Genomic DNA, 15,221 nt, shown 5'->3' with positions numbered 1-15,221 from the left:
GCTCCGACGCCGGTGTTACGGTTCAACCTGAGTCCCTGTTAACTGGCGACCTTCGGTCGAATGCGTCTGTTGTTGTCGTAGTTAACGGCAGATGTTGATAATAGCAGGAGAACACGCAGCTGTCCTCGAATGCCGCATTGTTTAGTTCTACAATTCAATGAGAACCTTCTCGTGTCGTGCGTGTCTGGTCTGAACATACCGGAGGAGACGATGGAGAAGAAGAAGCGTCCAGCGACTTGAAGCGTCGCGTGTTGTTTATGGTTGAAACAGGAAGTTAGCAAACTGCCCTTCCTTTGAAATACATTTGGTCAAATAAATAAACACTTAATCAACATACAATTGGGAGTCTGTTTTGTGCAAACATGTATCACGTAGCATAACTCTGTAGTACAAAAACCACAACAACAACAAATATATAAGGATGTTACGGGATTCGAACTCATGTCTTTGGGAGGAAAAAAGTTTAACTGACGGGGATCTTACCACTAGGCCAAGAGCGACACGTTTTACTCTGTTCGCACAATTAAATAACCTGCACTGCGGTCACTGGTCACCACGAAAGGCAGAGAACCACCAGATCAACTTGTGACCAAGCACACTGCCGACCACCATGGAGCATGTTGACGTGAACGAAGGAGCACTCGACAATAGTGATGGCTTCTCAAACCCCCCCGTCAACAACTCCTCTCGACTCGATGCCGGTGCTCGCACAGGTGAGCATCGGGTGCTGATGGAAATGTCACGCTTGCCTGTCTTCAAAACTTGAGAGCCCTGCTGCAGTGTTTCTGACTCTGAAGTTAACTTTCGTTTCCTGAGTGTGACGCAGCAGCTCTCCTCTTCAGGGTGGCTCCGCCTCTTATCTGCAGCTCTTATGAAACACAGTAAAGCTGCAGGAAGCGGAAGTGAAACAGTAGAACCCTGAAGATGTTCATGAAGACAAACCATGTTTCATGTACAGCCGGCAGGAATAGTTATCTAATGTATTAAAGCTGATTAATGTCCTCTCTGCAGGACACAGAGACAATAGAGACGTGTCAGCTGTCAGGGATTGAACCGCTTAAACCAAAGTTACTTTAAAGGAATAGTTAAAAATGTTATAAAGAAAACAAAGTGTGTCTTTGAAGTGGACTTGTGTGCTTCAACTGTCTCTTTGTTTTTAATAAAACGTTGATAGTTTGGACTCTGACTGTGTTTGTGTCGCAGGGCGGAGAAAGCAGAAGGCAACCTGAGAGACAAAGCGCAGGGCAAAGCTCACCTATTAAACTCTTCCTGACGTCACCTGTCCATCAACTCATAACTATTTATTGTCTGCTGCTTCTTCTCCTTAAAACACGTTCAAGCTAAATAACTGTGATTTGCATCAAGTTATAATTGTGCCACTTTCAACCCTCAAGTTGTTGCGTTGCCGGTCTGGAATCCCACAATGCATTGCGGTCCCCTGGTGTCCAATGAAAACACTCCGTCAAACGTTGCGCTGCATTCTTTGGGTCTGTGTTTCTGTCTTATGGACTTTGTGGAAATGAAGAGAAAATAGTCAATTGTTTAAATTTTTGCAGCTTGTTTTATGTTTTTAATTGTATGGCTTGTGCTGGTTGTTAATTATTCATTCACGAGAACATTCACACACCCTGACACACACTCACATACATGAGATCACACACTCCCATGATACCTCACACACACCGACACACCGCACACATGAGATCATTCACACTCACCACACACCCTCACTCACACACTCAAACAAGATCATTCATTCCACACACACGCTCAAACACACTCACACATTCAGATTCACACTATCACACACACACACACACAAGCTTCACTCACACACACCTCACACAATATCATTCATTCACACACACTCACACACGATCACTCATTAATTCACACACCTTCACGCGCATATCTGTATTAATTCACGTGTCATTTACTCGATCGCTGATCATCTACAGAGCATCGACCGCTCGGACTCGATTCGCTGTAGTTTGTCCCTCCGCGCTTTCCGTCCCGCCAGTTGACAGCTGGGAGCAGAGTACGAACTCCATGTATTAATCTCGCAGATTAAACTCTGGTGTTTTGTCGTCATAATGCACAGATTAAAAGTCATTTCGGGCCACTTGTCGTCCTCCGGTTCCCCGAGGTACACGCGGGATGTACGGCGGACGGAGTGCGGCTCGGCGCCGGGCAGCAGCCCGCAGGACGTGGTGGTGGTTCACGGACCGAGGACCGCCATCGGGAAAGCGAAGAGAGGGGCGTTCAAGGTAACTGGGACTAACGAGTACTCATGAGCTCAGAAAACATGTGTAACTTTATTGCTGCTAGTTGTACGACATGAAGATGAGAATACTTCCTGTACTTTAACTACATGAAGTTACGAATACTTCATGTACTTTAACTTCATGATTGTACTTTAACTTCATACATCTGAAAATACTTATTGTACTTTAAATGCTGAGAATACTTATTGTACTTTAAGCTGAAATACTTATTGTACTTTAACTCCATGAAGCTACGAATACTCCCTGTACTTTAACTCCTCCCCTGACCTCTGACCTTTGGGGTTAACGAGCCCTGCTGCTTGTCTGCAGGACACGACGCCTGACGAGCTGCTGAGCGCCGTGATGCGCGCGGTGCTCGCGGACGTTGGCCTTCCTCCCGACCGGCTGGGAGACGTTTGTGTCGGTGGGAAACCGAAATACTATTTTAATATTTGATGTACTTGTGTGTACTCTAGTGTACTTGCGTGTACTCTTATTTACTTGCATGTACTCTTGTGTACTTGCGTGTACTCTTGTGTACTCTTGTGTACTTGTTATTGCTGGTGTTTTTTATATTTTGGTTGTGTATTGCTGTCTGCAGGTAACGTGCTGCAGCCCGGAGCCGGTGCTGTGATGGCCAGGGTGGCTCACTTCCTCAGGTCAGACTCCTCCTCCTCCTCTTCATCATCATCACTGACTCACGTCCTCCCCCGCCGTGTGGCGTGTCTCTCACTCTGTCAGCTCTGTCTTCGTTTCCGGACACGGTGCCGTGTTACACCGTCAACCGGCAATGTTCCTCCGGCCTGCAGGCTGTGTTCAACATCGCAGGTACAAGCTCTCACATCACAGATATATATATATATATCATTTATTTATTGTATATATATTATTTATTATATATATACAGTATATATTTATAAATATATATATATATATTATTCATGTATTTGAATTTATATATGTGTGTATATATATATTTGAACCGCTTAAACCAAAGTTACTGTAAAGGAACAGTTACAAACTTTATAAAGAAAACAAAGTGTGTCTTTTAAGTGGACTTGTGTGCTTCAACTGTCTCTTTGTTTTTAATAAAACGTTGATAGTTTGCACGAGCGTTGGCGTGCACGTCAGAGTGAGCTGAGCCCGCGTCGTCGCCGCCGCCGTGTGGCTCTTCTCGGTGTCCGAATTCAAAGCGCGTTTCTCGGGTGTTCCCTCCAGACTCGACCGGTACCGGTACCGGCAGCGGCGGCAGGTGAGTCCGGGGCCCGGAGCTGCCATGACCCGGCCGGCAGTCTGACTGGAAGATAATGGCTGCAGAGCTGTTTCCCACCAAGAAGCTGGTCACCTCCGCCTCAGCGAGCAGCAGCACCTCCTCTTCCTCCTCCTCCTCCTCCTCCATCCAGCAGCACCAGCAGCAGAACCTCACGAACAACAACACGAGCACATGGCGCAGGGCGGCAGCTGGCAGGGCCTGTTCCCCACCATCCGGGAGAGGTGGGTCTGACACAGGAGGATTACATATGCAGAGCATCACTTTGAGTTCATTTCATGAGGAGTTGTGGATATTCCATCTTTTATTTTTATTTTAACTGAAGATACTTTTTTCCTCCTAGATAAAACACAATAATGCAACTTTTACTTCCAATACTTTAAAGTACATTCAGGGTTCGTACGGTCATGGGAAACCTGGAAAAGTCATGGAGTTTTAAATGGTCATTTCCAGGCCTGTAATCACAAAAGTTTTGGAAAAGTCATGGAAATTTGTTATAATCACATGTTCATTTACGCCGCGTTTGAAATAATTAATATATTTTTTTCAGAAAGATGCTCAAAATATAATTAATATACACTTTTATTAATTCCCAAGGGGAAATTAGTTCTCTGCATTTAACCCATCCTTAGTTAATAAGCCGGCGATAGTTCTCAATATGCAACATTTTCAACAGTTTTCATGTTTATACTGAGATTTTAATTCAGTCATGGACATTTGGTTTAAAGTCCTGGAAATCCATCGGTCACAATGTGTCAGAACCCTGTACATTTCTCTGATAATACTTGTAGCTTGGAATGGTGGATTTTTAGACTCGAGTAAAGGATCTGACCGTCTCCCATCACATGGAATATTCAATATAACTTCTTAGTTTCTATATTTTAAGAGAACATGTTGTGTTTCCTGTAGGAATTCAGTCATGTTCAACAACGAGACGATGGCAGACGTTCACTTTGTGGTCGGGCCGCCCGGCGGCACGGAGCGGGTCCCGGGGCACAAGGTGAGACCCTCGAGAAGAAGAGAATCATGTCTATTTACGTTTGACTGGAACCGCTGAACACTGGACAACATCCCAACTTCAGACGGTTACAACCTGATGAACTCGTCACCTTTGATAATCCCGCCCTGTGTGTGAGTCCGAGGTGATCTGGTGTCGTTGCTCTGCTCCGTCAGTACGTCCTGGCCGTCGGCAGCTCCGTGTTCCACGCCATGTTTTATGGCGAGCTGGCGGAGGATCAGGAGGAGATCCGGATCCCCGACGTGGAGCCGCCCTCGTTCCTGGCCATGCAGAAGTAGGTCCGCCCTCTGGGTCATTCGGTGTGCGTCCTCCTCCGTTGTGTCGCGGCGGACCGGCGCGTCTTCGTCGCCGGCTTCGGCCTCGACGGCTCCAGCTGCGGCTCGGCCGAGTACGGCGCCGAGATCGAGCTGAAGCGTGTTAAGTTGTAATAGTTTATTTTGATAACATCTGCAGAGGGCTTATGTTTTAAATTAATACATACAGAAAGATATTATAATAGACAATATTAAGGAGAATATATTGAATATAATATATTGAGAAGCATAATGTTTACTCTATATAAAAATGTATTAATGGCAATAATTAATGAATGTTGCATGAGAGGGCCTGAATGTTAGTATTATAGATTGACGAAGCCGGTTGAAATCCGTGAAGTGACTTACAATAACAAGAGACTTTTATTGTGAAGGTGACTGAACCGGAAGTGACGGTTTCGACCGGTAACAGGAAGAGTATGAGACTCCGTGTTTTTAGATGAACGTTGTCTTTTCTCAGGTAAGCCCCAAAGGGAAGGTTGTGCTCCCGGAAGGTGCCGGGAGCCGGCAGCCTGGACACGAGGATAGAGCGCGTTGAATGATTGTTTTACACTTTCTGCCATTAAATGTTGATAACTTAATCCATGCGCGTCCGGAAGCCTGTTTTTCCACCATCTGCGAAGTGCCCAGTTTCAGAATACTCAACAAGCGCCAGGGCGTGTCCGTGGCCCAGCGGGTCATCGAGTACTTCTCGGACGGCTCCAGCAGCACCTTCGCCGTGTCGTTCGACTACCCGGTGCAGATCGAGCCCGACACCTTCTACACCGCCAGCGCGGTGCTGGACGGCAACGAGCTGAGCTACTTCGGCCAGGAGGGCGTGACGGAGGTGCAGTGCGGCAAGGTGACCTTCCAGTTCCAGTGCTCCTCGGACAGCACCAACGGCACCGGGGTGCAGGGGGGCCAGATCCCCGAGCTGGTCTTCTACGCCTGAGCGGGGCTTTTATTTTGAAGGGGCGAAGACGATTCTCCGAGGAGGGAGGGACTCGCGACTTTGCCCCGCTGAGCCTCTGGAGACGGTTTGATGGGAGCGTGAAGAAGTCTGGAAGCTCCCGTTCCTTCACGCCTCTGTTGTTGTTTGTTTCCAGCGGTTGTCGAGGTCGGGTCAACACGGCGGTGATTGGATGAGACGCCCGGGCAGGACGCTCCGTGTCTCGGCTAAAGCCGTGTGTCAGATACCCGAGAACTCAAAGTGAAAATGTCATATTGGAACAAAGCATTCCTGACCGAAGACGCCCAGAGAAGGAAGGGAGAGTCACGTGTAACTGCACATTTATTCATGGTGTGATGGTACATTATGATCATAATCCCACACACACACACACACACACACACCAATCTCTGCATTGCTTTGTGCTGATTGGCTGATCCGACCTCGTGTGAGGAGGCGGGGTCTGAATCTGTCTGTCTGTCCTTTTGTCACGCTCAATGTTCCTCATGATTAATCTGTTTACTTTGTTGATATTATTATTATTCTTAATCCCAGAGGTCAGAGCGTGTTCAAACGGTTCGTACGGGAGTTGAAGAAGACGAGTCTCTTCCTCACTTTCCTGCTTGACCCCGACGACGTTTAAAAAACACTTCTCGATGTTTTCCGATGCGGGGCGCGGGGCAGGTTGTTCTGGCTCCGTCAGTTTTACGTTAAAAACGTTTAAATGTCGCTCATCTGACTTTTTCTCTCACGACGATCCGACTTTGAAAACGTTCCCGAGACGTCAACAAAAAAAAGACGCAAAACGAAGCACCTGCTTCTGTTTTCACCTGTGCAGGTGTTTCCTGTTGTTGTTGTTCCTCCGTGACACTCGGAGCGTCACCGTAAAGACCCCGTGGGGCGACGTCTACCTGAGCAGACGACAACGCGCCGCCATGTTGAGAGCCGCGCGGAGGCAACGGACGAGCTCTGAATTCCGGATTCTAAAACGAATAAATAATGTATTTATTTTATATTTGTAACACGAGAACTTAATCCCACTCCCGACTTCTTCCGTTTTCTGTCTGAAGGATTTAATTCATAACTCTACACTTTATTTTAATTTTTTAGTGTGTTTTTATAGAATGGTCAAGGATTCCTGTGCTTTTATTGTGAAAGACGTGACCTGGTGCTTGTACCACATCCTTGTTATTGTCTCCTCCATGTTGCAGACGTGTAAATAGTTCTGTGATCTCTTCTTCTTCTCTTTCAAAGTGGAGGGGAAGAATTAAATAAACAGTTTTTATATGATTCTATATTGAAGAAGCATATTTTTGGATGTCTCTGTTTCCTGATCCAGGATTGAGTCGGTGATTATTGAGGATGACGTTTGGAAATTAAAGGTTGAGTTTTAAAGTATTTAAAATACTATTTAATAATTGTTTGAAATTCATATTAATCAGTAAATTAATTGTACCTATTAAAAGCATACATTATGTACATTTTATTAATAAGCACGATGTATTCATCCAGATTTAAAATTCCATTCACACATTAACAACCATATTTAACAATACATACAAGAAGTCAGACGACCACGTTTCACTTGAACTTTTTATTGGTGTTTGGCAAGTTTGATGATTGTAAAAACTTTGCAGTTGAACATTTTACAAAGTTCAGTCAAACTAAGTTTTCCCGAGGCCGATGTCACACGTCATCCGGCCAATCGCTGCTCGCCACGGGTCACTGTCGGGCGTGGCCTTCGCGTTTCAGGCCAAACAACGTGAACAAAAAGTTAAGAATCAGGTCAAGACATTCAACAATTCAAGTTTCTGCATTGCCTGGAATCCCACAATGCTTTGCGATAACAACTTTATTTTGCAGTTTTAACTCAACAATCCTATATTTACAGATGTCTTTGACTCGAGTCATCTCACCAGTTTTCACAAAACAAAATAAAAAGTCCAAAGTGACGAGTCATCAATTAAACCCCTTTTTAAATGAAGTTTTAAACTCCGTTGACATCTTTTCTCCTTTGTTTAACTTGTTATGTTCAGTATCACAAGGAGACAAACTTTATTCTGGAGACACTATAAACATGTAATATGTATTACTCCTAAATGAATCCTGAGGACTCTGAATGAATATGTTGTCTGCAGCTGCCCATCAGATAGAAAAACAAACAAAAGAATAAAGATATTTTTGTTGTATTTCTATTTAGTTTCTGCTGGAAACCCTGACAGATCATTCCAGACAGACAGCCGACAACCTCTCAGAGAAAAGTTGATGGAGAAAACCTCGAGGGAACGAGGCTGCATGTGTACGAGTATCTGTGCATCCCTACAGTTAGAAGACGAGGAGAAGATGAGGTGAAGGAGATGAGGAGGAGATCACACAGGGTTGAGTCTAAATATTTTCCCTTGAAGGACGTGAGGGAAGTGATTAGTTTACTCCAACAGGAGAGATGATCAGAGGAGCAGAGTTTATACCACCAAGATAATTACCAGGACTGAAGAATGGGAGGAGTTTCTCCTTGAAGGAGCAGCCAGTAAAGGAGTAGATGAGAGCTGCAGCTTCTACGTCATAGAAGGAGACCAGACCCTCCTCATAGTCCACAAACACCCCCACCTTCTGAGGCCCAGACTTCAGGGAGAGAACAACTGAAGGACCAGCAAGAACTTTATACTTGTTTCCATTTGACAACCATATAGTCCAGTAACCGTTCTGAGGACTCAGTGAGAAGAGTCCCTTCCTGTTGGCCGACTCTCTGGTCACTCCTAAAAACCATTCAGTCTTTTGTTTAACTTGAACCTCGTAATAAAGTTTTTCTGAAGAGAACTTCTGTGTTCCTAAAACACAGAGAAAGAGAACCTCTGTGGATTGTCGGGGAGACGTGGCTGCTGTACCTGAGCAGGTTTCACTTGTTTCCTGTCATCAGACAGGATGAGGTAATGATGAGCTGTTTCAGGATCAAGAGTCACGTCCACTGCAAACTTCTGGACCCTCTTCATCTCAGTTTCAGGAACCAGCTTCTTCATCTTCACTTCAACCAGCGTCTTCATCATGTTCCTGAGCGTCTCCTCCAGCTGAGACACAGCTCTCCTCACAGTCCCCTCATGTGATGCTGGAGGAACACTGACCTGAGACCAGTCCTTGGTGGGTGGTGGATGGTGGATGTTGAGGGACTGGACACTCTGGAGGAGGTGGAGGTGGTCTTCAGAGAGGGAGAGCTTCACCTCAGTGCTCCTCTTCATCAGATCAGAGATCTCCTGTTCCATCTCTCTGATGGCGTCTTCAGCCTGTTTCTTGGTGCTTCTCTGCTTCTCTTCTATCGTAGTGATGAGCTCGTTCAGTTTTCTCCACAGACTCCTTCAGACCAGTGAAGACCTGAACACCTTCTGCTTTCTCTCGGTCTGCATCTTCCTCACTGAGCTTCACGTTGTGTTGGACCTCCTGAATCTTCAGGCGTCTCTTCTGGATCATCTCCTGAGTTTCAGCCTCTGTCTTCTGCAGCTCCACCTTCTTTCCTTCATATTCTTGTTTCAGAGGAACAACATTGTGCATCTTGTGGTCCAACACAGTGCAGAGCATGCAGACACACGTCTGGTCGGTCCTACAGAACAGCTCCAGAGGTTTATCGTGCTTCAGACACATCCTGTCTTCCAGGTTCTCCACAGGGTCCATCAGCTGATGTCTCTTCAGACCTGGTCTTGACAGGTGACCCTCCAGGTGAGTCTCACAGTAGGAGACCAGACACACCAGGCAGGACTTCAGGGCCTTCAGTTTGGTTCCAGTGCAGACGTCACAGGGAACTTCTCCTGGTCTGGACTCTTGTTGCTCTGAGCTGCTGCTGCTGGCTTTCTGCTGAGTCGACTGTCTGAACTGAGAAACCATCTCAGACATGAAGGTGTTGACCCTCAGATCTGGTCTGGTGGTGAAAACCTCTTGGCACATGGGACACTGGCACCTGTCACTCACATTCCAGTGTTCAGTGATGCACTTTTTGCAGAAGTTGTGTCCACATGGTGTTGTGACTGGATCAGTGAACACATCCAGACAGACGGAGCACAGGAACTGATCTTCAGACAGCTGAAGGTTTGCAGAAGCCATGTCTACACACATTGAGGAAGAAAAGAAGAACATGTTATTAAAAGTAGAATTCAATTATTTGTTGAAAAAGGAAACTAATGTGATTACTTTTACATCTTTCCACCCTTCTACCAAACCAGTTTGTCGACTTCTTTACAAAAAGAAAAGAAGACATACGCTCCTCATTTACTAATCCATCTTCGATAACTCGAATTACATCAACTTCTTCTTCATCTTCGAGTGATCTATCGTTAATCAAATCTCCTATCTCCACCATAAAAACCTTCTTGACCTTCACCAGTCTGGTCAAGGCCGGCCTCTCAACAGAGACTGCCCTCCTCGTTGTCTCTGAGCAGCTTCACACTGCTAGAGCAGCCTCTCTCTCCTCTGTCCTTATCCTTCTAGACCTTTCTGCTGCATTTGACACAGTGGACCACCAGATCCTCATGTCCTCCCTTCAGGACCTGGTATCTCAGGTTCTGCTCTCTCCCTCTTCTCATCCTACCTCAACGACCGCACTCACCAGGTAACCTGGAGAGGAGTTGTGTCTGAACCTTGTCCTCTAACTACTAGGGGTTCCTCAAGGCTCTGTCCTGGGTCCCCTCCTCTTCTCTATGAACACCAACTCTCTAGACCATATGTGTCAAACTCAAGGCTCGCGGGCCAAATGTGGCCCGCCACGTCATTTCATGTGGCCCGCGAGAGCATAACAGGTCTCAGTGTCTAAAACATATTTTTTTTAATAAGTCAAAGGCGTGCTTTGACCAAAATCTACATTGCCCACAATGCGTGTCGACTGTGATACCCGCGAGGTGATGGCTTCCCGCCACTACACGGCAGTGTTTCCACGTCAATGCCAACAAGTGGAATTGAGAGTTAAATAATTACCCCAAAATGTCCAGGAAGAGAAAAGTTGATGGAGATGGAAGACTGTTTCAAGAAAGATGGGAAGGTGAATACTTGTTTGTGCTTCAAGGAGAAAGACCGGTATGTCTTTTGTGTTACGAGGCGATGTCGGTTGTCAAAGAGTACAATCTACGCCGGCATTTCGAAACCAAACACGGAGCTAAGTACGCCAAAGCTAGCCTTCAAGAAAAGCAAGAACTTGCCCAAGAATTAAAAGGCACGCTGCGGTCGCAGCAGAGTGTGTTCACGAAATCCGCAGGCAAAAACAATGCGGCAGTGAAAGCTAGCTATATTGTGGCCGAAGAACGCTTCAAAGTCTTTTTCAGAGGGAGCGTTTTTGAAGGAGTGCATGTTGAAGGTCTGTGAGCAGGTGTGTCCCGATCAGATACAGACTTAAAAATATCAGTTCATCCAGAAACACCATCGCGGACCGAGTTACGGAACTAGCTGAAAACCTTGCAACACAGCTGGCCGAGGAGACACGCGGCTACATCGCTTTTTCATTAGCTGTGGATGAAAGTACAGACAACACGGATACAGCGCAGTTATCCATTTTCATTAGAGGCGTGAAGTCGGATCTCTCGGTCACGGAGGAGCTGTTGGATATAGCTGCATTGCATGGGACCACGACGGGACAGGACATTTTTGATGCGGTGGAGAAGTCCATACGTAAAAATGCATTGCCCTGGGAAAACTTCGTGGGATTGACTACGGACGGTGCACCGGCAATGTGTGGAGGAAAAGTGGGCTTGGTTGGACTAATGAAGAGGGAAATGCAAAAAAAGAACTGTCACACACCTCTGATAACATATCATTGCATTATCCATCAAGAAGCCTTGTGTGGGAAGGTGCTGGGGATGAATGACATCGTGACCACGGTCATGAAAACAGTGAACTTCATTCGGCCGCGTGGCCTGAATCACCGTCAGTTCCAGCTGTTTTTGCAGGAGGTGGGCTCGGAGCACGGGGATGTGCCGTACCAGACAGAAGTGCGGTGGCTGAGTAGGAGCAAAGTCCTCAAACGATTTTTTGAGCTCAAGGAAGAAATTGCTCTTTTTATGCAGAGTAAAGGAAAACCCGTGTCTGAACTGTCAGAACCAAAGTGTCTGTGTGACTTCGCTGTGTTGTGTGACATAACCGAGCACCTCGCCCAACTGAATCAGAAGATGCAGGGACGCAAACAAGTCATCACGCAGATGTCCGACACGATCACGGCTTTCCGGCGTGAACTGGACCTATGGATATGCCAAGTGAAACAGGACAATCTTGCCCACTTTCCTGTCTGTCAGAGCATGTCAGCCTCATTTCCCGGGACATTTTCATGTGCTCAGTTGGCTACCAAACTGAGCCGGTTAATGACCGAGTTTGATCGGCGCTTCTCTGACTTTAGAGCACAGCAGTCTGGCTTTGCCATCTTTACCAATCCTTTCACCACCGACGTCTGCACTGCACCCCAACACCTTCAGATGGAGTTCATTGAGCTTCAAAGCGACAGTGGCCTGAGAGCAAAGTTCCAGGATGCTGCAATCCAAGACTTTTACCGTCTGCTGCCCCCTGATCTGATGCCACAGCTTCAACTTCATGCTGCCCGTGTTCTGTCCATGTTTGGGAGCACCTATCTGTGCGAACAGATGTTTTCAATCATGAATCTGAACAAAAACAAGTACAGATCACGCCTCACTGATGACAACCTCCATGCTGTTCTACGGATTGCCTCAGCACAGGACCTAAAACCAGACATTGACACACTGGTAATGGGAAAACGGTGTCAGACATCTGGTCAGAAAACACACAGGTAAGCATTTAAAAAAAAAACTTCATTAGAATATAATAACATGTAATTCAACCAAGAAGAAGAATAGTTAAACTCTGTGTAATTTATTGATTGTGCTTGCATTTTGTTTTGTGTTTGTTATTTTCAGAACATGATCAATGGATGGTAGAGAGGGGATCCACTTGGTGTGTTCAAGGACAGGCAGCATCTCCTCATCAAAAACTAACCTAAAAACTTGACTAATATAGTTGTGAACCGAGTCAACCTTTATTTTGTTATTTTTTTAGTTGATTCCATATTATTTATGTGTGTAGTTGCTGTTGCAATTATTTGGTGTTTGCAGGTTTTATGTGTGTATGCAGACAAATTATTGTAATCAAACCATCAGTTGGATGCAAGGCTGTGTGCAGCCTTTTTTTGTAAAATGCTACATCTGTCATACATGTTTTTAGCAGCTCACAATTGTTGATTCTGTTGTAATTAAGCCCATTTTAACTTTGACAAACGTTTGTAAGAAAGTTAATGTCATAACTTGTGTTTGATGTTATTTTTCTTTATTCACTTGGATAGTTTGATCCTTGATTGATGGAGTTATCTGGGTTTTATAACCTGACAAATTAAGAGGATTTATGTTATAACAGAGCAACAAGAAAACATATTTTTTCTGTGCAACTGTAATGCTTGTAACTTGAATAAGTAATACATTCAGAGTTATTTAACATTAAGGAGTAGTTACATTTATTTTACATTACATTCGGTTACATTTAGTTACAATTCTAAGTTACATCTGGCCCTTTGAGGACAGCCACTATGCTGATGTGGCCCTCGGTGGAAATGAGTTTGACACCCCTGCTCTCTAGGCTGTCATTTGCTCACCCTTCCCAAACATTGGTACTTGCGTACCGAGCTGCAAACAGATCGGGTCTACGTCCAGGACTTGGTCAAACCTTACACCCCACCCCGTTCACTCCACTCAGCATCTACCAATCGGCTTGTTACTCCGAGCTAAACACTCAACAAAGTCACGACTGTTTGCTGTCCCGGCTCCTCATTGGTGAAACAAGCTCCCGATGACATCAGGACAGCAGAGTCTCTAAATCTCCCACCGCAAACTAAAAACACTTCTTTTCCGACTATATCTTGAGAAAAAAAAAAGGATAGCATCAGGCACGTGCACAGACATTTTGGGGGGCAGGTGCTCAAACCAAAAAAAAGGGCACCCAATGCCACAAAAATAATTCTGACAGTTGAAGCATAAGCAGCAAAACACTGATGATGCAATACATCCTCGACCTGCGTTTCCTCTGGCAGCATCAGACTGCTTGCTTACATTTTCTTTATGAATAAAGATGAATAATTATATATAGCAACAGTACAAACGTTGATTGGCTAATGGGTCGTCATGCCAGCCACGTATTGCCCTCCTCGCTGGTCTGATACGGATCAGTATTGCCCTCTTACGTCATTTTCAAAATGAGCGATATTGATAGACATCAACAGAAATCCCTCTGAACAAAACCAGAGAGGCCTTATGATTTTTTGTTCAGTCTGGCCACGCAAATCCTAGACAAGCCCCTGTTAAATAGAACGGAATAAGAACTCTCTCTCTCTCTCTTCTCTCTCTCTTCTCTCTCCTCCTCTCTCTATTCTCTAACATAACTAACGTCAGTAAACAGCTGCAAAGCTTTGAAATCACGGATTTCGTGAGTTTTTGTTTGTTTATTTGTTTAGGAAACGTCGGACCAGTCGTGACGTCATGTTTTCAGCAGCGCTAATGTTGTGGTTGATTTATCACAAAACAAGTCAGGGGACAAACACCGTCAGGACCTGTTTGTCTGGTGCTGCGCGTCAGAGGAGAAGGAGGTGCAGCCGCTTGGTGGCGCGAGGAGCACTGAGGGGAGGAGGAAGTGGAGGAGGAGGAAGTGGAGGAGGAGGAGGAGGGGGGGGGGCACGTGAGCTTGTGAGCGCCGCATGTCGGGGCGAAGTTCTCAGATAAATGCCCCGTCGGATATTAAAACACATTTGGGGGGACTTGATGACAGAAAGAGTAACTTTTATTCTTAAATACTGATGAATAAAAAAAGTGGGCTCAGGCAAAAAGGGCACTTTACTCATCCAGGGCAAAAGGGGGAGGAGCTTGAGCACCACTAGGGCTCTATCTGTGCACGTGCCTGGATAGCATGTTAGTACTTATTGTAAATCGCTGGATTAAAGTGTCAGCTAAATTAAATGTAAGGTAAAAGCTTTTAACTTTGACATAAGAAACCAAGATCAAAGTCGTGCCGACAGACTCAACCTCGCTCCTCTTGCAAAGCAGCACAGAATAAGTCCAAAGTGAGTTAAAGAGCAGCTCTGACAACAAAGCTCTGCTTACTGATGACTAACATCTCATTTCCTCCAGCTGCTTCACAATAAAAGCCTTAAACTATTATTGTGAAACTACTAGAGGAAATAGAGGAAGTGATCAATGAACAGTAACAAAAGCAGGAAAGTCTGAGTGAGACTAAACTGAAAACCACAGATTCAGTTACTAGTGACTAAAGTCCTCCAGAGACAGTTTACAGCAGTTAAAGTGAGTTTCTGTGTCGTGGGACTGTGGACAGACAGCCACAGTTATATTGTTAATAATTCATCAGGTATGAAGTGATAAGAGAGGAACTTCCTGCCCGAGTAAAGCTA

General features: G+C 45.4%; 3 protein-coding genes and 1 pseudogene across 7 annotated transcripts; 3 read left to right on the top strand and 1 right to left on the bottom strand.

The window, feature by feature from the left end:
* Window positions 1-1,901: 1,901 nt before the first annotated feature.
* On the top strand, window positions 1,902-3,561 carry LOC130191015 (3-ketoacyl-CoA thiolase A, peroxisomal-like). The gene is made up of 5 exons (XM_056410686.1): window positions 1,902-2,267; window positions 2,595-2,688; window positions 2,866-2,979; window positions 3,074-3,092; window positions 3,483-3,561. Exons 1-5 carry the CDS (start codon window positions 2,094-2,096, stop codon window positions 3,559-3,561), a joined length of 480 nt encoding a protein of 159 aa, XP_056266661.1. The 5' UTR covers window positions 1,902-2,093.
* On the top strand, window positions 3,016-7,091 carry LOC130191070 (BTB/POZ domain-containing protein 6-B-like). Of its 5 annotated transcripts, XM_056410737.1 has the most exons (5): window positions 3,722-3,758; window positions 4,444-4,534; window positions 4,708-4,826; window positions 5,327-5,707; window positions 5,952-7,091. In XM_056410737.1, exons 4-5 carry the CDS (start codon window positions 5,405-5,407, stop codon window positions 6,057-6,059), a joined length of 411 nt encoding a protein of 136 aa, XP_056266712.1. In that variant the 5' UTR covers window positions 3,722-3,758; window positions 4,444-4,534; window positions 4,708-4,826; window positions 5,327-5,404; the 3' UTR covers window positions 6,060-7,091. The 5 variants fall into 5 exon arrangements, with proteins under 5 accessions (XP_056266715.1, XP_056266712.1, XP_056266716.1 ...); XM_056410740.1 differs by lacking the exons at window positions 3,722-3,758; window positions 4,444-4,534 and adding an exon at window positions 3,016-3,092; XM_056410741.1 differs by having other exon boundaries at window positions 5,327-7,091.
* Window positions 7,092-9,127: 2,036 nt separating this feature from the next.
* On the bottom strand, window positions 9,128-10,441 carry LOC130191062 (E3 ubiquitin/ISG15 ligase TRIM25-like; the record flags this gene model as incomplete). The annotated part of the gene is made up of 1 exon (XM_056410728.1): window positions 9,128-10,441. A coding segment is annotated over exon 1 (789 nt), but the record flags the coding sequence as incomplete, so codon positions are not given.
* Window positions 10,442-10,449: 8 nt separating this feature from the next.
* On the top strand, window positions 10,450-13,381 carry LOC130191028 (general transcription factor II-I repeat domain-containing protein 2B-like; annotated as a pseudogene).
* Window positions 13,382-15,221: the final 1,840 nt, after the last annotated feature.

The sequence above is a fragment of the Pseudoliparis swirei genome, unplaced genomic scaffold, assembly GCF_029220125.1.
Source record: "Pseudoliparis swirei isolate HS2019 ecotype Mariana Trench unplaced genomic scaffold, NWPU_hadal_v1 hadal_26, whole genome shotgun sequence".
NCBI classification, from domain to species: Eukaryota; Metazoa; Chordata; class Actinopteri; order Perciformes; family Liparidae; genus Pseudoliparis; species Pseudoliparis swirei.
This window is presented reverse-complemented; position numbering and strand designations above follow the sequence as displayed.

Coding starts and splice junctions, on each gene's coding strand:
- LOC130191015 (XM_056410686.1), top strand. CDS start 2,094: ATGCACAGATTAAAAGTCATTTCGGGCCACTTGTCGTCCTCCGGTTCC. Junction 2,268..2,594: donor CGAAGAGAGGGGCGTTCAAG/GTAACTGGGACT, acceptor GCTTGTCTGCAG/GACACGACGCCTGACGAGCT. Junction 2,689..2,865: donor GCTGGGAGACGTTTGTGTCG/GTGGGAAACCGA, acceptor TGCTGTCTGCAG/GTAACGTGCTGCAGCCCGGA.
- LOC130191070 (XM_056410740.1), top strand. CDS start 5,405: ATGATTGTTTTACACTTTCTGCCATTAAATGTTGATAACTTAATCCAT. Junction 5,708..5,951: donor CGGAGGTGCAGTGCGGCAAG/GTGACCTTCCAG, acceptor GTTTGTTTCCAG/CGGTTGTCGAGGTCGGGTCA.